The sequence below is a fragment of the Pagrus pagrus genome (assembly GCF_965226575.1).
Source record: "Pagrus pagrus genome assembly, chromosome: 2".
Classification (NCBI taxonomy): domain Eukaryota; kingdom Metazoa; phylum Chordata; class Actinopteri; order Spariformes; family Sparidae; genus Pagrus; species Pagrus pagrus.
Genome location: NC_140186.1, coordinates 5423896 through 5445628, shown reverse-complemented (window position 1 = coordinate 5445628; position 21733 = coordinate 5423896). Strand labels below are relative to the sequence as shown.

Genomic DNA, 21733 nt, shown 5'->3' with positions numbered 1-21733 from the left:
GTTTTTAAAATCTGAGATTCTAAGGGTCGTATTGGGAAAATGCCTCACCATAACTGAGGAGTACCTTACAGTTACAAGCGACAGGAAGTGATCTCCACCATGTCTTCGATGACAAAACCAGGAGTTTTTTAACAAGGCTTCGAGACAACTCCAGCCGTGTTCATGCAGACAAAACAGGTCTTGTTAACAAGACCTCATGACGACTCCAGTCACGACAAAACCGGGTGCTTTTAATGAGACCTCGGGGCAGAACCAGTGGGTTCGAGTCGGCTTGATAAGGAAGAGTTGTTCCTTTTTTGGTTTTCATTGAATGTCAACTTGTCAAGAGAAGATTGTTTGCTCCAGTGATAGAAAATACACAACTTTACAATCAAACAGTGGACATCAGTTTGACTAAAGCACATTAAAGGTATGAAATGTAACAATTCCACATTAAAATGTCTAAAAATGACCTTTGACCATATTTTGTTTCGTTTATATTTATAATTCCAAATGTTTCCAACAATGTTCAAGCCAAGAGAAATCCTTCATTTTTAAGGTATCAGTGCGTTTCAATTGGTTATTTGTGGCTGTAACTCTCGGGGAAACCTCAGATGATGCATCAGAGAGTGAAGAAGGCAGAAATGACCTGATACTGTGCCTTTAACAAGAAAACAGCCAAAACTCATAAATGTTTTTTCCCATTGATTTTTGCTCAAACAAAAGAGGGAGGAGAGCTCCAGAATCGTTGCTTCTGCTGATCAACATCAACGACTGCACACCGCTGCACTGCATTACAGTGTCTTTATAAAATCCAGATATAAACTGTCAATGAAAACAAGGCCGAGGTTTTCTGGAGGACGTGAGTCTTCCCTGCGCAGACTGTACAGCGAGGGGTGAAAAAATGCCGCTATGCTCCGACTTATCTCTCCATCACAGGCTAATTTAGTCGTTTGGTTTTCCGAGCCAGAGAAAGGCAGCTGACAGGGCGATCCTCGAGGAGACGGATAAGGTTTCTCCTCTGATCCAGGCTCTGATCTGCCCCGGTGCACTTTTTTGGGCTAAAGAACAAAACGTCAACTCCTGAACAGACGCCCCGGGTCAGAGCTCTTATCTGCTGCCTGCAGTGTGCGGTGCTGTGAAAAGAGTAAGCTGATTCTTTGGCCAATACTTGAAAACATCTTCTGTGTCGGAGTCTGCGTGGAGGGGGCGGAGTATGTATATGCTGCCAAGTGCTACAGAATACATATGCAGGTCACGTGAGGGATATTTGAACTTGAACAAAGGGAGGCTTACTTGATCGTCAAAAGGCTTTTTGCGGGATGATCTTACCTGCTGTCCTGATCTTCCTAATCCTGTGAGAACCTGCCACGTCTGTAATCTGTAACGTCCCGCTGGAAGTAACCTACCTGAGGTCACCTGTGCGACTCTGCAGCTCATTTTCTTCCTAATCTTTTGTGTACATCATAATGGAAGCAGCAGTGGGAATGCACAACAAGAAGGAATGTAAAATCAGTCTACTTTCCGTCCCGTCCGGCTCTGAGTCATGGCAGCAACAGCCTAAGCTATGTAGCCCACAGCTCTGTTTCCCGGGGCATCACGGGCCAGATGGGGGATATAATTCGAATGTTCTGGCTCTGCCCCGGGTCACCTTATGTTGGATGTGCCCTGAATACCTCCACAGGGAAGCTTCCAGGAGATATTCTCATCTACTCTCTGAATCTCCACAAATGGCTCTTTTCAATGCGAAGAAGCAGCAGCTGCACTGAGTTCCTTCGAGACGCTGTATACATTAGTAATGGATGAAAAGGTATGAAGGGTGTGAATCTGAATAGCACACCAGTGGATATGTAGCTACTTGGTTAACTGCGCCTTCCTTGAACCTGAGGCAGAAATGTCCTTTTGTTTGACTACTTCATCATCTTTGGGCCTCGAATAACTGAATGTCACCATCATAGTGAACCAGGGACCAGGGAGTTATAATCTCCTGAGGATGCCCAAAGTTCACGGCCATCCATAAATATTTCTGGACCAGATTTGTTGACCCACTGACTAACAGATTTACATTTCTATCTCCTCAGAGCGAGGGTGACCATCTTTTTCTCTTAAAGGGACACAACTGAAGGTTGATAATGGACCAAGATGCAAAATACAGAAGCCCAGAGAAGAAGGAAAAAAATGTGGCAATCTTATCTTAATAGTCTTCTCTCCTGTTTTTATGACGTAAGATAAGGTAAAGTTTTTATTTTTGTCACTTGCTTCTCAGAACTTCCTTTGAAGAATCCCAAGTTTCCTTAATCGACCGACTTCATGCACAAACTCTGGCCACTGTGCTCAGATGATGAAAAAACATAATCATGGATCCTACATGGGCCTATTTAAAGAGCCTTTATTACATTTTTTCTCCGTTTATTTCTATTTTTGCTAGAAAACATCTGGCGGGCCAGATCGACCCTTTTATGGAGGGCCAACTCTGGCCCACAGGCCCCAGTTTGGGCAGCTCTGCTTTGAGAGCCATGACGTTAAACAAAATCTGAACTTTACAACATTTCAGTCAACTGTTGCTGCTTCAGAGGTCAACAACTTGAAGAATTGAGGTCACGGTGACGAGATTGCAACACAGCTTTTACATTGAAATTTCAGTTCAGATGACAAAGAGCTTACGAGCTCATCCATCAACGACCGTTCTTCCTCCTGCTCCATCTCCTGGAGTTGCTCTCTCTGCTCTGTCTGGAGACACGGAGACTGCAAAATACAGCCACTGCACTGCTCAAATGACCTGCTGATGCTGGTAACAAAGCTGAACCCCGCCACAACAATGACACTCACACACGTGTACATACACACAAGCCTGCAAGTACTCATTTAGTCTACTTACACACACACACGGAATGACAGGCTGTCTGGCTCCCTTTTTTTTGGGTTGCAAATTACAGAGTAGTTCGCCTTAGTTAGCCTGACCCACCCCGTGCTTTTCTGAGAGGCAGCTTTACTCAAACACACACACACACACACACACACACACACACACACACACACACACACACACACACACACACACACACACACACACACACACACACACACACACACACACACACACACACACACACACACACACAGAGCACCATGCAATACAGGAGCAATACCCATCCATTCAGCCCGAGGCCGTCTGTAATCTCTGCCATCCAGCTCCGCAGCAGCTATCCAGAGTTTTCCATCTGCAGGAGGTTTATATGAGTTACTATCATTAACGCACAGGGCCTCTGGCTCTCACCAGCCTCATTTTTCTTTACTTTCCTCTGGTGACATTTTTGCTAGACTTCAAGGTAAACTGTGGAGATGTGCAGGAAAGGAACTTCAGCAGGGAGGCGATCACCAGCTAAATCACTTCATTTATTTGGCAACATACTGTACAGTGAGTGCAATGGCACACATCAACTCAACGCTGTGTGGAGGTTTGCCACCATTCATATTTCAAGGGATGTGAGTGACTCCCCTCTCGGGCATTGTGGTTGACCCACAGCGTGAGGAGTGAGGAGTTAAGCATGGAAAAAGGTGCAGAGACGAGCTCGGAAATGTTCTCTTTTCTAGTTTTGAATAAATATGGAGAAGGTCATTTGTTTTGCATTGAAGCACTTGTTGTTTGACCGTTGCCTCCAAGATTACAAATGAATATAGAAAGGCACAGTCAGCTAGCTCAGGAGGGGCGAGTCGGGCGCAGAGCCAGACCTTCTGGAGGAATAAACAGCCTACGCTTCTCTGATCTGGAACCGTGTACCGATGGGAGGAGAGCTCAGAGATTACGTTTTAATATCTGGGATTAATAGCGGATTTATCTTCACTCAGCTATCCACAGAGAGGACGTCCACGGTTGGTTGTTTATGTACTGAAATGTTGACTGCCGACTGGAGCAGGAGGGGAAATGTACTTTGCTTTAATGACGACTGTAACGTTATTGTCTCGTTCGCCGTCTTCCTTCCCCGGGTGTCAGAGCTACAGGCGACCGAATGAAATGCACCGTTATCTTGAATTAAATTGTTCAATATTCTTTCTCTTTTGGTGGAAGCTAACAGTCGGCCCTCGTACTTATGCTGCGTGCATTTTTTGCTTTTATTGCGACAAATGTGAAGTGCATTCATCACTTCCACTCACGGCATCACTGCAGACTACCACAGTGTCCCCTCACGTCTTGTGCCGCTGCAATAAAGCAGACAGCAGATTCACGATACAATGTGCCATGAATGTTGCAGAACATGCTGCACCTCTCTGATCTGCCAGACACTCCATCATCTTCCCCGCAGGGGAAAAAGTCCCGTGTCTGTTTCTTTGCCACACTGGAGCCATTTCCTCCTTTTTTATAATTGAATTTTCCACTTCGTTCCATTTAATTTTCTGTCTGTTCCCCATACATCGCTTGGTTGCTGCAATTTTGGATAGAAGCCTTTTAATTGAACGGTCATTAGCTGCTGAGATGGCAGTGTAAGTCATCGGCAATTAGGAAACCGATGCGCCGGATGCAAACTGCTGAATAACGACAGAGGAGGACAAAGGTGATGCCAAGTTTATAAGGACGTACCAAAAAAAGGGTGTTTATCATGTTGATGTTTAGTATAGTTTTCTTCCTGATTCTCACAGATCTACAAATTCACAATCCAAGATGTCTAAACGTGCATAAATAGATGTTGATAGTGCCTTGACTGTTTGAGTGCTGATATGTCGGTCCTGTACTGTAACAATCTCCATAAATTATGGCTCTAAATATCAATTTTAATAATGCATCGCTGCAGCTTTCAGCTTTTATTCAAATGCTACCTGCGAAGGAAGTTGCTGTTAGGGCTGCTTACTCACAAAGCAGCCCTGCTGAATACTGCATGGTGGATTACAGCTTTCTGATGAGTATATCAGTCAGTGGCGTGTGTGACGGAGCTCCGGTGGAGCTTTTTATTTAAACTTAACGGGCTCCCAAGACTCGCAGGAGGTAATGCGACTTTGATTTATATAGTACGCCACATGACACACCGCACAAACAGGGGTCTGTTATGAAATGTGTGAAAGATCTTTGCAGTGGCGTTGCTGTTTCCCTCGAAAGCCGTGGGAAGTTGCTGAAAGAGGAGATAAAAGCAACAGCTTATCTGCTAATTTGAGCGAGGACCGAACAGACCTCTGATCATATATCAAACCTGAAATCTAAAGGATTCTGGGTTGTATTCTGCACTGAACAGGAATCACAATTATTATTATTATACTTCAATGTGATGGAGGTGCCGGAAGTTTTCTATAATTCAGCAGAACTGAATGAAAAATGCAAGTTTAATGAGCAATTTGTGGACAGACTCTAGTCTCCAGTCTCTTCAGATGTGTTACAGAGAAAAAATACAGGCTACATTCATCACGTTTATAAATTACAGAATAAAAACATATATGTTTAAGTAATCCCATGATTATTTAGAAGTAGGTTTATTTGTTATCTGACAGGGACAGTGCACAGCTTCTCAGCTGTACCAGAGCCAAAAGCTATTTGACATCTGTAGTCCCTGTTAAGAAAAATAACACTTTAGTATGAAAAACACTTGTTAGCAAACCTGCTGCTACATTGAACAGTTAAGGAGCGACATTAGCATTCATTTGGGGCGTTGTATTTCTGGCCACAGGATGAATTAAGTCCGATAAACACTCTCCAACTCAGGAAATGTTTGGTCTTTTAGCTGCTAAATGATCACCTGCTAACATCATTGCTGACTCTCTGCTGGGCAGGTGGTCTAGTGTGGGTTTTTAAAACTTTTTTGCTGACACCTGCCTGTTTTTGTACACTATAACCACTCTTATCACTATTGTCTCCAGCAGCAACAGTCAAATTGTGGACCAGAAAACCAAAACAATGAGCTGAAAGATGCTAAAATGCCTCACAAAACTAAAAGTCAGTGATGATTCTCTGCACATTAATATCTAGTGATTTTATGTAATTGTGTTCGACCATAATACAAAAATATCAAAGAAAAATACTGAGGATTATTTTTTTTTCATTGCAGGATCCTTTCAACTAATCAGGCTATGGTTGTAAAGTTGCCCCATGTGGCTGCTGAGAAAAGGTCACAGCGAGGCTGGATAACAATCGGGGAAAATCAAGCAGCCGTTTCAAATCCTCGTCCGCGTGGCAATTACTCTGTTGTAATTTGATTAATCACACATTTATTTGATAATATGCGCCACAAAAGCATATAAAAAACTGAAAGTGTAGCAGCCCTGGGGGAGCTCTTGCTGTTTATAGCCAATTTGAGGCCCTGAGTATAAAATGTAGTTTTAATACCTGCAATATTAAAGCTGCCATTACCCTGGTATTCAGGCTTCATTGTGAAGGTGATTCAGGCCTTTTCACGGGGACATCCTCTTAACAACTTTAACGTGACATTTCATTTCTTTTAATATCTAGTGTGCACGTGTAATGTTTGGGCCTGAGGGTGGTTCAAAAGAGGAGAGCTCATTGTGTTGTGTCGGCCCAGTGTTTGATTCCAATTACTGGGCAACAGGTGTCACTGTCTGCTTACTTTACTTTAGTTTCTTTTCATTTCCTCACAAGAGTAACAACCGTACATGTCCACATACTTCCTCGACGTCTCATCATGGACTGAATAAAGTCTAAAAGGTGCCTAAAAAGTCCGACATGATCAGGCTTCGTCCTTGAGAGAGTACTGTGAGAAATTTACTATAAGTGTCATGGCACCGACATCTTTTTTTGGCCTGATGGTGACCCTAGAAGTAAGGCTGAGTCTCCCTGCTTTCTCTCACATCCTCACTGGTAGGAGCTAAGACGTGAGGGAAGCGAGGAGCCTCTGGATGCATCGACATCGACAGCATATATGAAAATCCAGCCGTTAGTGGGTTTCTTTTAGTTTTGTTGTCATCAGAGCAGGCTGCAGAATGAACAGAAACCTATCATGTTTATCCACAACACATTTATTTATGACAACCTGCGGAGAAGTTGCCAATACATGAACAACATCCGTAGTCAAAAATAGACCCAGTTAATCTATTAAATAGTGTCTGTTATGTTTTTTTCATGGTCTCCATGCAGCACAGCAACACTCACATCTGTTTCTGTCAGTGTGTGCACACTCATGCACCTCACCGTCTGCCTGCAACTATGTATATTTTATGTTTGCACCGTGCATGCAGCTGTTTGCATTTACTCGATGTGTGAGCGTCTTCAGATATTTAGAGACTTTTTGTTCGTGCCTCATCGTCTCCACTTCAGGCGCAGAATAACAACGGCAGTGCATTCCTCGGCCTGTGCGACTGGGCCGGGAACTGTTACACCCTGGTCCATTGTGGCTGATCTGGCACTTCAACTGGACATTAACTGGATCTTAAAACTGGAGATAAAATCGCTGCCTCCTCCCTGCTGAATGTGTCACGGTGGTGTCATGGCCTCAAAACACACATTATTGTGCATTTTGTTTCCCAGAGATGAAGACTGAAAGATGGATTGCTGCAGCTGAATTTCGAGGTAGAACTAACCTCGCACCGCTGCACCTGATTTCAGCGCAGTTTAGTAATTCCTCACCACATCGCTGTCATTATAATCTTGGTACTGATGTGTCCCTGGAGGATTTTACAGTTTTACAATCTCTGTAATTTGCTCAATTCAACAACTTAATGTCAGTGATTAGACGTGAGGCTGGATTACCAATCAGGCAAGATGGCCAGCTGCCCTGAGGACCCCCAGGGCCAAAAAAAGCAGGTTCACTGCAGGTCAATTGGTTTTCAGTAATTACATTGATTACACACTTGCGAGAGAATTTATTCCACTCTGAAGAATAGTTGGACATTTTTGGACTTGCACTGTAAATATTCACTCAGACTGGACATGTGATCTAAAGTAAAAGAGATGTGAATACTTGCTGTCTTCGCACATTTTATTTTCTCATGAGAAACTTCCGGCTACCTGGGCCGATCTCCCTCCAGGCAGCTGCCACCTTTTTATTGAGGTTTTTGTAACTGAATGCAGAGGTATCGTTTTAAATAGCACAACTCCTTCATGAATCAACCGATCCTCATCACATCTCAAGCAAGCGACATGAATAAATAGAAACGGGGTGTCCGGCAGTTCAAAGTTAATCTCAAATCTGCACGCTGCATCGCGTTGAGTCAATTAGATCACATAGAGAACATTGCAATCAAACTGAGTTTGTCATTTATGCACACTTTTACTCATCTTAACGTTTAAGCTGAGAGTTAGATGAGAAGATTGATACCACTCTCGGATCTGTACGCTAAGTTATGAAGCTAGAACCAGCAGCTGGTTAGCTTAGCTTAGCATAAAGACTGAATGCAGGGGGAAGAAGACGGCATGTCTCTGTCAAAAAAAGCTAAAAAATAAACTCTTAGCTCAGAAAAGGAGCACTAACTGCAGCCCATTTGTTTCAATTCATGCACAAAGAGAAACAAGTGTCCTTGTTTTTATGGGAAACTACGAGAAACATCTACTTCTTGAAATGGGGCGCTGTGACTTCCTGGAGACCAGTCGGGCACATCGCCCACATAAATGTACAACCTTTTTAGTTTTTGACGGAGCCAGACCTGATGTTTCCTTCATGTTTAACAGACAGATGTGAGAGTGGTGTAGATCTTCTCATCTAACTCTAAGCAACAGAGCAAACAAACCTCCCAAAATATCTTTACAAATTATTTTAAGAGCAGTATCAAGTCAGATTTGTTCTGCATTCATTCATCTTTTTTATATAGCGAGAGTGAGTCAAACAAGTTTTAGCTCAGATGCGATCTGACAGGTTAATCCAGCTGTAATTATAAGTGTGCAATGTTGAACTAAACACAACTCTAAGTTATTAATTCAAAACAAACAGTTATGCCATTATTACAATGCACACTGTTCTGTGTTTGTCGGTACAGAAGTTGACTTAATAAAAACACGTCACTTTCCATTAGGAGCGTTGGACATTTGAAAAGTTTTCTATTAAATCAATCCAAAGCAATATGGAGTGTGAGCAGTGATGCATCCTAATGAGCTGTAATGATGTGTGCTGCGGTGCTGCCCTCTAGTGAGATGAGGGATGGATGATGCAAATCACCGCAATCTAGCAAACCCTGCAGAACATCTGCACGCACACACAGACGGGTCCTCGGCACCACCCGACACCTCGACGGATGCCTCCAAGTCAGAAAACAAGCGGAGCTGTTTTTAAAATTTTAAAATTAATTTATTATATGTCTTTGTCATAGAACTCATTACTTTTTGTTCATGGTTAACATACAGCCATTCATATAGAGAACAAATGAGCTTTTTTATTCATCATTTTCAATTAACTTAGAAATGTACACTCTTCTTTGTGACCCCCACAGAGGAGAAAAATATCCGTTTTTCAAAAGTATCTTTTCTCATTTGTGTTGTTTTTCCCCCCGTGTTTTTTGAGGGAAAAGGCCCTCTGCCTCCTCTTCCTCCTCTTCATCTCCCGTTCTCGCTCTCTCTTCTCTCTCTCTCTCTCTTTCGTTTTGGATGAACGGATGTAAGAGGCGAGGGAAACACCTGAACACACTGGCACAATGATGAACACAGGCAAAAAGGGCTGATGGTGCATTGGGAGCTGAACACCGAGCCGCTAAACAACACACCCAGTCTTATTCTCCTCTCATTCACACACACACACACACACACATTCAGTAAGCTACAGTGCAAACACACACTCTCCCGCACACCGAATACAGAGACTGATCAAACCTTTTTTTTCAAAATAAAAGCACAAAAATAATAAATGACCCCAGAAAACAGATTGAAGCCCCAGTCATGATATAAAAAATAAAACTATGCGACCATATACAATCATTATCAGTGCATGGGAACAGAGGTTGTGTTACTGTACAATGTCACAATATGTAATCGGGTATGCCCACATGTAACCATTGTGTCGAAAGTAAAAGGGACAAAAAAAACAAAGACTTCCTTGCTTTGTGTTCTCCTGACAGCTGACGATGCCTGAACAGGAGCAGTTTGACTTTACAGGCTACGAAAGATTGTTTCTTTCAGCTGCTCAGGTTGTTTTTTGTACGTCGGGTGTTTGCGCTGGTCGTCAGAGATGAACCCGACATGCAGACGTCGCTATGTTTTACTCATCTCGTTTAGATAAACTAACGCAGCACAGACGAAGTGCTGCAACCCGCTCCCTTTCACCAGGATCTTTATCCAAATAAAAACACACCCAGACCGCTTTGTCTAACCTACTTTCATTATCCCTCTCACATTGTAAACCTATTTTTATTTATTTAAGCACAACAAAGGCTGTGCAAAGAGTGGAGGGCCAAATCTGGCAACTTGGCGGGAGGGTGGAGAGGATTAGATGGATATGACCCTGGCAACCGGCCCTGTTGGTTAATTGGCTGCAGACAGCACTCTGCCCTGGGGACATGAGACCGGGTGGCAGCACCATGCCTAGTGCCAGTCATCTGCCAAGGCTGTATTGTTGGTGTGTGTGTGTGAATGTGTTTGTGTTGAAGCGACATGGTGTCTTGCTAGTCATTTGTCCTTTTTTCAAGGACAAGATGGACGGAAGGCGGAGGAAGTGTTTGTGTGATATGTGAGAGGACATGCAGGATGCCTCCTAGTGGTTACTGTGTGAGGATAGGCCTCTGTGTGTGTGTGTGTGTGTGTGTGTGTGTGTGTGTGTGTGTGTGTGTGTGTTTGTTTGTCTGTGGACAAGGCTTCACTAAGCAGCAATTAGCCAGACGGTCATAATTACAGAATTGTTTTAGTCTGGACCGACATGTTTCTGCTTCAAATCTGTAGAGAAACAAGTTTTTGTTGGTTTTTCTTTCATTCAAACTTCTTGAATTAAAACTCTGTTTATCTAACCTTTGGATAAAATTTAATTATTGGCTCAATTTAAGCGTGCACATCCACATCATTTCAAGGTCTGTGCCCTCAGAAGTTTTTGTTTTATGGAGTAAAGATTGTAAAAGTTTGTTTTTTTTCCCTTAACAGAATCAATTCCTGGAAATAATTTGCGTTGCTGCCTAAATGAAGTCGTCTCACAACAGACACCAGTGACTGAATCAATTATGAACAAACCTGACATTAATAAGCAAAATCATAACCCTGTTTTAAGATACATTACATTGCCTGACTAGCTAACTGTAACATCTTCTAACAACATAAAAAAAATAAAATGAATCAACAGATACATCCCCCATATATATATATTTATGTACTCATAAAAAAAAACAAATAAAAATAAAACCACATCCCTCCAATAAGGTGCAATTCATAGTTTTGAAGGCAGATGTTCTACCTGCATTTCAGCATGCAACTCAAATAAAAAGCTTTTTTCCAAAAGAGAGAATCATCTCTTTCTTTTTTCCTTTTTTTGTTGTTTTTTTTTTTTTACATCTTTGTCTATTTGGAGGAGAAAGAAACAAAACATCAGTGATAAAAGAAAAAAGAAGCAGAACACAAAAAGCATCACACCAGCATCAATTTCCTGTCAGACAGACACACAACATTGAACAAAAGATGAGGGCAGGTTTGTTTTTTTTTGTTTTGTTATTTCCAGTACGCTGGGTTCCTCTTAGGTCAGCGCTCTGGCCCGAACCGGTTCCGAGTGGCTGAGGGACGAAAAAAATGGTTTTTTGGTCACACAATGGCGAGCCTTCATAGCGATCACATAACAGCGAGGGCGCAAACAGAGCGGCTACAGTAGTCTGACTGTTTGACCAGCGAGAGGACACGGCCACAATCAGACCACAGTTTAAAAAAAAACAGAGGCTGTACTGTGTGTGTGTGTGTGTGTGTGTGTGTGTGTGTGTAGGTATGTGCTGTGTTATCTGGACACGCTGTGTGTGAAGGTAGGCAATGAAACCCACAATGGAAAACAAACATACGCACATTTTTTTTTTTGCAAAAACAAAACAACTCAAGTGGTTACGTGATGCTTTTATGGTCACAAGGAGAGGATGATGTCATCGAAACATCAATACAGTCGAGAGAGTGAAAACAAGATGGCTGCCACAGTATGAAGTCCCCTTTACAGCAGGTAAGGAGGTATAAAAGACCGGTGAGGTGGAGTGGAAGTATATTCTAGCAGTAGGCTGAGACAGTGCTTATGAGCTTAAACACACACACACACATTCACTCACACACACACACACACACCGCCTTAAAAAGACATTAAATATCAAGCTGCCAAGTGGATGAAGTTACAAAAAAAAGTACAAAAACAAAGTTAAATAGGAAAACAGAGGGCCAAAAAAAGATTCCTCACCCTCCCTCTCTGTTTCTCAGACTTCCACCAAATGTTTAAAACTTCAAAAACAGAAGGAAAGACGCATCGATTGACTTCACACAAAAAGCGTATAAGTGCAAAACAAAAACCAAAGGAGAAATAAAGATAGACGCTGTAAGTGTATGGAAAGTCTGATTGTGTGGATCAGTCGCTCCCTCTTTCCATCTCTGTCTGTGTTTCTGATTGCGGGGAATTCAAACCCCTCTGGAGGCTCGCTCTCGCCTTCCCCCCCCTCGCTCTGCCATCCCCTTCATTTGCCTTTTTCTGACCTGTCACCCTCTCTCTCTCGCTCTCTCTCTGCCTCCGGCCTCAGTTCGGGTCGCGGCCGCAAAGGGGACGGCAAGTTTCCGAACATTGCAGGTAGGCTTGTGTTACAAAGTAGATCACACACACATGCATATAAAAAAAATAAGACACGACATGGACAGGAGTATGTAGACAACTGGAAATTAAACCCATCTGCTAACAGCGTCCACTCTTATGGGAAGGCTTTCCACTGGATTTTTTTTTGGAGCCTGGCTGCAGCGAATTTCATTTAGCCCTGAAGAGCTTTAATTAATTCATCCCAAAGGTGTTGGATGGGGCTGAGGTCAGGGCTCTGCGCAGGCCAAGTCCTCCACACCAAACTGGGAAAACCTTTATGGACCTTACTTTGGCCACGGGGGCATCGTCATGTTGGAACAGGAAAGAGCCTTCCCTAAACTGTTACCACAAAGTAGAAGCAGTCTAATGCTGCAGCTAGTGGTCATATTTTAAAGACCTTGAAAACACATGTTCACAATCAGCTTCTTATACCGTGAGTGATGGGATCCTACGTCAACACAGAGCAAGGGAAAGTCTGACAGTTGGTACAGATTTAACAATTGAGGTACGTTCTTGGCACGAGACACAAACACTGAAGTGTAAATCCAAAAATCTGCCATTGTGCAGGGGATTCATTACCCAACAAGTCCTAAAACTTTGATTGTTGCACAAATATCTAATGTAACAGAAAAATACTCAAGATTTGAAGCTGACGCCTTGACTCCACTCCATCTCTATCGCGTCATGTGCGACGCTGTTTTGCTCTGTCCTCCACGAGGCTTCACAGCCCACTGGGATCGCTTCAGAAGCATCCCGTCATCATGCCTTCTTAACTTACGAACTTACTCAGATTGCGTTCATTTTGTCATTTTTCCTTGATTTTTGTGCTTCTACGATGGGCGAGCAAGCTATGTAATTAAAATGTTTCGTTGTTCGTCTGCTTTAAGTGCGTTTATTGTAAATGTTGTTTTATTTTGAAAATTCACCGGATGCTCTTTGCCGTTCCAGTGCCTTACTCGACCTGCTCTGTGCAGCTTGACGCGGCTGAAATATACTCGGTGCGTATATATATCCTGTTGGCAGTGTTGTCCACATACTTTTGGCCACATTTTGTTGTCTCTCTCTCAGACACAGAGACGCTCGTGACTTCCCCTCCAGTTTCTGATGGCATTTGATCTGCAGCCAGGTGTCGGCCTGCCCGACTCCTCGTGCACGTATGTGTCACCGTGTCCATCTGTCTCTGCGGCGCCACGCTGACTTTCATCTTTTTTGATCCGCGGTGTCACAACATATGGACTCCTGGACGCGTCTCGGCCCGCACCCCGCCCCGAAGCCAGCAATCTGTCCTGGAACGCATTCAGACGTGTTATGAGTCCTGACTCACAAACACTCACCTCTTCCCCGTTTTGCTTTTATAAATAGGGAGACGCGTTCATCAGACGAAACGTGACACGTTTACAGAGTTTCCCAGCCTTTCATAAACACGAACGTTTCCACCGATTCATATTCAACACCGCTTCTTAAATGCTGCTTAATTTGATCTGTTTCTTTTCCTAAATTGGAGTCCACTTCAATGTGTGATAGGGCAAATCATTTCCCATGCAGCTACGCGAGCTGGCTCCCTTTATACTGAACAGAATTGGACCGCGCCCAGTTGAAATACTCATTAAATGAGACCCATAAACAAAAGGATTCGGCGCTCGGTGTAAGAATCCAACACTGTGAGGCTTTTTTTTGGTCTTCACCGACACTCTTTCTGCTGTAATGCTGTAATAGTTTAGCTCACTCAAATGTTCTCATTTACCTCTACTGGTTTTCCATCCACGCAGATACTTTTGGTTTGATTTGGCCTTGCAGATTTGCCTCCGCTCCAGCACAATGTAAGTGAAAACTAAATCTTTTGTTGTTTTTCACAGCTTTCTCTTTCCAGGAACAGGATCTCTGTTACTCCGCAGAATATGCGCTCAACAGTTCCACGGAAAACTGGACCGACACCAAATGTAATCCCATTGACATTCAACTGACCCCTATTGTATAGAGCCAGGAGAGGTCTCAAAATCCGGGCAGCTAAAAGCCAAACCTGGATACTGTCGCACTAAAGGAAAGTGTTTTGTAATTTGGGGGTGAACTAACTCTTAATACCGTTTGTTTCAGTCTAATATTAACAGGTCCAGGCCTGAATTCCAAGTAAGCACACAAAGACGTACGCTAAAAGAGACTTGCACTTGTTTTGGGGAATACTTGTGGTTAGTAACACCGAGTACTTTCCAATCGGCGGTGACACATCGTTGCAGCTGTCGGTGTTAATGTGATTGCTCAGCTTGTGGAATGCGAGTGCTTTCCGTCGCTCACACGGAGAGAATAACAACATGTTTACAGCCAAGATAACAATAGCAGCAGCTTTCTGTTGCTGTGGAGGCGTGAGCCGGTTCCCTTCTTCAAAAATCCCATTTTCAAGAATGGAATTTCTCACTTTGATTTGAGGATTCAAAGCACGACTCGTCTGCAGTGAAGTTTTACTCGTGGATTTATGTGATGACAAATCAAAACTACGGGGCAAAAGGAAGGAGCCACAGAAAGAAATAAAAAGATTTCAACAACAAAGTCCAAAAGGGACTCCAGTAAAATGACCCTCTTTTCCCTGCACCCCCACACCCGCCTCCTTGATTTCCGGCCTGCCTGCCGCTAATGTTTCTTGGAAAAGATCAATCGGTGGAAGCCACAGGGCTGGAGGGGGGCCAGCACCGTGAAGGCATGTAAGGCCCTACAGACAGACAGCCAGCCGCTCTGCAAGCACAACAACAGATGGGGGGTGACTGTAGTAGTAGTAGTGGTGGTGGTGGGGCTGCAGAGCCCTGGAGACACACATCTGTACAGGATACACACACGTGCTGAATACTACAAAACATGTGTCGATGGTTAGTGTGTGTGCTGAACAGAGGGTTGGACCGATACTGGGGGCTGTGAGGGCTGATGGTGACCGTTTTAAACACACGTTTCGGATTTTTGTGACCAATTTCTGCATCTTAAAAGTTGTCTTGTCTTGGGATATATTAAAGGGGCACTTCCCCAGTTTTACACAGCAGGTTAAGGAGACACTGTTAGCTCTTGTCAGCCTGTGGAAAGTGTTGTATAATGTTTCCTGTGGCTCTTGATTAGCTCTGTTGAGTGATGTTATAATGATGTCATTTGACCTTTTGGCTTGCGGACCGCAGATTTATAACAGAGTTAAAACAGGTGGCAGACATGTGCCTTTAGCCAGAAGGGAGGGTCGGAGGTTGGAGTTGCATTGTGGGAAAGGTAGGATCGAGTGTTTTTGGAGGATATCTCGACGTCTGCTGCAGCAATCTTCATCTCTCTTTTTCTTAATATACATCTTGCAAGTCCCTCAACTTCACGGAAATGCTTACTAAATCATTACAGTGCTCTTTTAAGCCTTTGGGCACATAAATCATGTGCAGGAATGAGCCTGAACGTCTCCATAAATAAGCTGATATGCAGCAGTTACTGCCTGAATATACCGGAGCAGACAACCTGCACACAGAACATCTCAAATATTTATTTAGAAAACACTGCAGCGTCGACATTAACCTTCCGAGCGGGTCCAAGTTCATTTCCTGTTGCTAATATCAATAACTGAAAGGAAATAAAGACGGCGGCCCGGCTGTTCCCTAGCAACGCAACTCCAAACGTGTCTACGGTGGAAGCGCTCCCGTCTCGTTTACAGTTTTTGCATTTTACAGTTAATTTATTCCCTCTGTTCCAATCACCTGAGGCAAGAAGCCAAGTTTATTGCAGATGATTTGTTGGCGGAGAGCCCGAGAAAACCTGATCACATCAAGAGCCGAGCTTGTATCTTTGGTAAAAAATGTCTGAAAATAAACTAAAAACATCCTTAAGGTGTGTTGTGGTCACAGCCTGCAGCCATTTCTTTCCCCATATGTTATTGCTTTATTGAATTTATGATGGATCATGACAAAAATGATAGCACGCACCAGGCCGGTGCTGCAATTAGCAATCAGACTGTGCAGTGACAGAGATCACAGGTTTGTTTAAGCGCTATACCGTCTGCTGAGTGGCGACAATCTGCCAAAGTGTCCTTGAGCAAGACACAGTCCCTCCTTTCTCTTTTGTATATCAAAGACTTTAAATCCATTATGAGCCCAGCGAGGCGTCTCACACGCACTAACATCGCTTCAGTCGTTCAACATCACAACCGCGTTTTGACTTTGTCGCTGGTTTATAGATTTCCTTTTACAGGGATGATGAGCTGCTCCCTTCACTCGGACGGTTTTCATTTCATCGCCGCGATGACTTTCCCCTCATCAAAGTGAAAAATCAAAGCCCGCTCGGTCAAGCTTATTACCTCCCTCCTCTCCGCGTGTCATAATCACGCTTCATCCAATAAGACTGTCACTGGGAACAGCGGCGGAAGGATTATTTCGGAAACGTCTCTTTTTGGATTTCAGTCTCCATTCATCAAGCTGTGGCTTTGTTTGAAACAGGACTCCCTTTTTTTTCTGTTTTTCATCCCTTTGCTCAATCCGACAAAAAAAGAAATAATTGCTCGTTCATGTTTTATTCCTGGCTTATTATTTTTTAAAAAGTGTTTCCGTCTACCTTTCTGCTCCTCTTGCAAATTGTCTGCTCGCTGCGGTGACTCAGTCCAATCGATGAAAAACAATAAACCGTAAAAAGGTAAAAAAAGAGGTGTGTGCTGGTTATTGGCTCAACACTGCATGCATGTGTCACTATTCTCAGCTCTGCAGAGATGTGACATTTACTGATAATGACTGTGCAATGAGATACTTTGCATTTGTATTTATTTTCTTACTCGGGTCGAGGTGTGTGAGGAGAATAAACAGTTCTGCGATTCCTCCGATCATCCTCCCTCTGCTCCCCCTCACCTCTTATGCTAGCGGTCGGCTATCTCGGTTGATGACCTCAAGCTGTTTGGGAGCTCAGGAATTCATCAAGAGGATGGTTGCCATGGCGATAACGGGGCAACGGGCCGAGTGAAGTAACCCTGGCTTGTCTTTCAGCGAGGCCAGACACCCTTATCTGGCGTGAGTCACTCCGTCTGTCACGCGCACACATGGTTTCATGAGTGCATAGCATACGTACGCGTATGCAAACACGCACGCATGTTTGCCAGATGTGCAGGCTGATTGCAGCAGGCTGAGAGCTGGGAGTTAACTCTGGTTAAATGCCTCTTGGCAGGGCTTAAACACACACACACCCCAGCCCTGGATGGGATTGAACAACAACACCCCCAAGGTTACAGTTCTGCGATTACGTTCAGCTATAAAGCGCAAACTTGCTTGTTTATTGCGTGTAAATGGGAGGATGAACTTTCTGTCTGCACATGGTTGTGATTTGAGGCCCTGAAATCAGAGAGAAGGAGGAAAGTTTAGGTCGGTTTCGTGTTAACTGTTGCGACTAGAAAACAGTCATCAATGCTATTTTGGCTATTTTTTTAACATTAATTCAGGAGGGCGTGCACTGCAAACAATTGATTTAATTTCATAGCTTGGACACGAAATCTGAGAAACCCCCCAAAGGAAAACGCAACCATCCAATTCACACAACTGTCTAATTTCATGGTTTGACATCTCAAACCTTCCTCCCTTTTCAAATTCATCATCTGTTTCTTTTTGTTCCATCAATCATTATTAATCATCACCTTTTCAAAAGGCAGAAAATCTAATTTTATCTAACAAAAAGCGTCACATCCAGCATCGCCGTCATCTCGTCTCCCTCGTCTAATGTCAAGTCCTATTTAAAGCTCGTTCCTCCGCAGCCCCTCCGGGGTTGGATGGGAGTTTGGCTCTCAGCACCAACACCAAACCCCAAACAGCTGCTGCTGCAGACCGCTCTGCCATCGAGGCAGCGGCACAGACCCGACGCGACTGTCAGCGGCCTGTTGGTTAATCTGCTTTTCCCACTGTGAGCTCACAGCCACGAAGAGCCAGCGTGGTGACGGACTGATAGAGTTGGAAAAGAAGAGATACTGCAAAGCTAGTGCGAGCCTACTTGTCTGCCATTAGAGGAAAAAGTCGTGGAAAGGGACTGAACGCTCCGTGTGGAGGTTTTAGTTCAAGTCTTACTCAAGGACACTTTCAGCAAGGTGCAACAGGTGGAAGGGAAGAGCAGGGTCTGTATTGAGATATTGTCTTGTCTTCAGGTGAAAATGAAGCTACAACAACAAACTTTTGCTTTCAGATTTTAAAATATTCTCAGTCCCATCTTCACCCCTCAGCAACTTATTGAGTTTACTCCCAAAAAACTTTTTATTCCTCTTGGGGAACCGTTTACATTGAATCTAGCCTGAAGCCGAGGTAAACAGTATCTGTAAAGCCCAGACAGGCGTTGAAGAAGCAGATGGTGGATGTAGTCAATCTACAATTAAAAGAAAAATCAATGACTTTACTGGTTTTGGTTGGTACTTGTCTGCTGCATGTTTAGCTGCTTTCTTTCCTTAGCTGCTTCCTAGCATTGTTTAACATTTCTGCAATGACTCCCTCTCTCTTGACAAGAGCTTAACTGAGCCCTCATGACACCCACCCACAGAGGAAAGCCCGCTCGCCAAATCATCCACAACATCGCCGACTTCTGCCAAGAGATGTGGGGTGTGGGGATTTAGGCACGTAGCCACATCGACAGCCGTCTACAGCGGGGAGAAGGCAAGAGGCGTGAGCGCTCATGCCTAAATGTACAGACGAGAGAGATCTGCGGGCACAGGGATGGTACCGGCTGCCCTGTCCCGTCCTGTCGAGACAGGGGCAGGGAGACGATAAATACACATCTATTATTGAAACACTCCTGTGAGGATTAACAGGAAATAGATACACACCCAAAATGAAGTGTGAAAGCCTGTGTGTGTGTGTGTGTGTGTGTGGGTGGGTGAAGGAAAGTTAGAGGAAGAGTTGGAGATTTAACATTTCAGACAGAGAGGGGGACGTGTAGAGAGAGAGAATATAATTGAATTGAAGAGAGCAAAAATGGCTATGTTAATGAGGATTAAGACGAAACCAACACCAAAGACAGGGAAAAAAGACACTTCATGGCATAAAAAGAGAAAGAGGACAAGAGACGGACAGAGAAAAGAGTCATTTTTCAGAGAGTGGGTGATTGACAGCTACGGAAAAGTAGAATATTTAACCGGAGGGACCTGCAGTCGACGCTGACCTCGTCTGATCGCTGCAGCTCCTCGCCCGATACGAACCCACCCACTCATCTTTAAAAAACACCAATCCCTTCTCCTTTTTCACATACTTTAGTTTCCAAGGAAACAAAGTCATCCCAGCTGCTGGCTAGACAGAGAGACAAAACTGAAGGGTGATCTTTCCCCCAACCGGTCTCGATTGTTCTCGTCGGACAAACAACAACAGCGAGTTCCATCCGTCTCGGATGCCATCGACAGGCCATGATTTATTCAGAGCTGTCTGTGAGCACTGAGGGGGGACACACATATTCTGCACGATCATGCCTGCAACACCCGTGCATCAGCAGGCACTGTGGGAAAATGAACGTCGACAGAGCCTCCCTTTCTTCCCTTTTCATCACCGCTCTCTTCCTCCCTCATTATTCTTCGTTCTTTCCTGCCTTCTGTCTCGCTTGTGCTGTATTCCCATCTCGCTGTCTTTCTTCCCCGTCACCCCCCCCGATGATTCTCTCTCACCGTCTGTTTCCCCCTCTACAGCCCCAGCCCTCGCAATATGACACAAAGACAGATCACACACACACACATCTTCGTTTTTTTTTTTTTTTTCACACACATCCAGGTCTAAGGTGCATGTGAATGAGTGTGAGTACATGAATGAGCGGAAACACTTCCATCGAGTCGTTCCTTTTCATTTGGCAGTGGGTACTCCAGCGGGGGTTTAAATAGGATTTATAATTTTCTACTGAGACCCAAGAATAATATCTGAACGTGCGTCTGTTTCTGGAAGGAGGTCACCAAATATGATAGGAAGACATCTGAAAGGTGGAGAGTGAATCGTGAGCATCAGTCCGTAAACTTCAGTAAACACAGACGGAAACGAACAAACAAAAAAAAAAGAAACGGTCCATCATTTCCAAGTTTCTCGTCTCCACAGGTTTCACAAGGCTGTGAAATATCCATGTCTTTGCTTCGAAGCGGCCCCCGTTACTCTCAGCAGGCTCGGGTGAAGAAAAGGAGGATAGGGGGCGGGGTGACAGAAAGAGAGATAGCTTGGTTCCTCCCCCAAAAAGGGAGGAATGAGGAAATCTATGATTTTGTTTATCCAGTGGTTGTATCCTCTAAATGATCTCTCCGTAAATCCATGGTGGATGTTATTCAGTGCTCCCTTTTTTTGACCCCAAGATAATGATTTTTTAAGAGATTTTAAATCCCTGCAACATCAGTGCTGCCTGGTGGAGATACATGTAGTATCGCTCCAATGAGAGATATAGTTCATCAGTACCGTTCCGCCCCCAAAACTCAGTGTTGAGGCCTCACTCAGGCCTGACTAGTTACTTCACTCATCTCTTCCTAGCTGGACTCCTAGCCCTCTGTCAGTCTAGACGCTCTGCTGTAAGGGTTCTCCAGGAGGTAGTGGTACCGGTCATAGTGCTCCAGCATGTACTTGGGGGCGTACATGTGCTCTTTGGGTTCCACAGGGGGATATTCCTGCTGGGAGCCATCGAACCAGCCCCCGGTCCTGATCAGATCGCGGATGTAGTTGAGGTCACGCTTGTCCTCATAGTCGCCCCACCTCGGGAAGTCTCCGTTCTGCGCCGACACCAGCTTGAAGTAGATCCCCTCAGGCGTGAAGCACCAGGAGCAGTGCCACCCGGCGAAGTGAAAGGGGCTGCCCACTGACCACTGCACCAGGATGTGGCCTGTGTCGTTCTCATACTTACGGAAACCGGGCATGGTGTAGTATTCGCGACGCCGAAGCTTGATACCGTCTCCATCATAGACGTGGTGGAGCATCCCCACCGTGCAGCCGGACACCACCTCTAGAGAGCCAAACTGCTTCCAGAAAAATCCGTACAGTGACTGGATGTGGGGAGAGAGGAGAAGAAAACAAGGACAATAAACAGATTGCCTGCAAGGAGGACATTGAATAGACCAATTTCATGAATGACGCATCCATCAACAATCATCCTGGAGAAAAACATTTGATTAACTACAC

General features: G+C 44.2%; 1 protein-coding gene across 5 annotated transcripts in view; it reads right to left on the bottom strand.

Moving 5' to 3' along the window:
* Positions 1-9181: 9181 nt before the first annotated feature.
* mgat3b (beta-1,4-mannosyl-glycoprotein 4-beta-N-acetylglucosaminyltransferase b) overlaps positions 9182-21733 on the bottom strand; it is a 76358-nt gene continuing 63806 nt past the window's right edge. For all 5 annotated transcript variants that reach the window (XM_084378668.1, XM_084378669.1, XM_084378670.1 and 2 more), the window contains exon 5: positions 9182-21597. In XM_084378668.1, the coding sequence (XP_084234794.1) occupies positions 21100-21597 (498 nt within the window). In that variant the 3' untranslated portion in view covers positions 9182-21099. The remainder of the gene's footprint in view (positions 21598-21733) is intronic.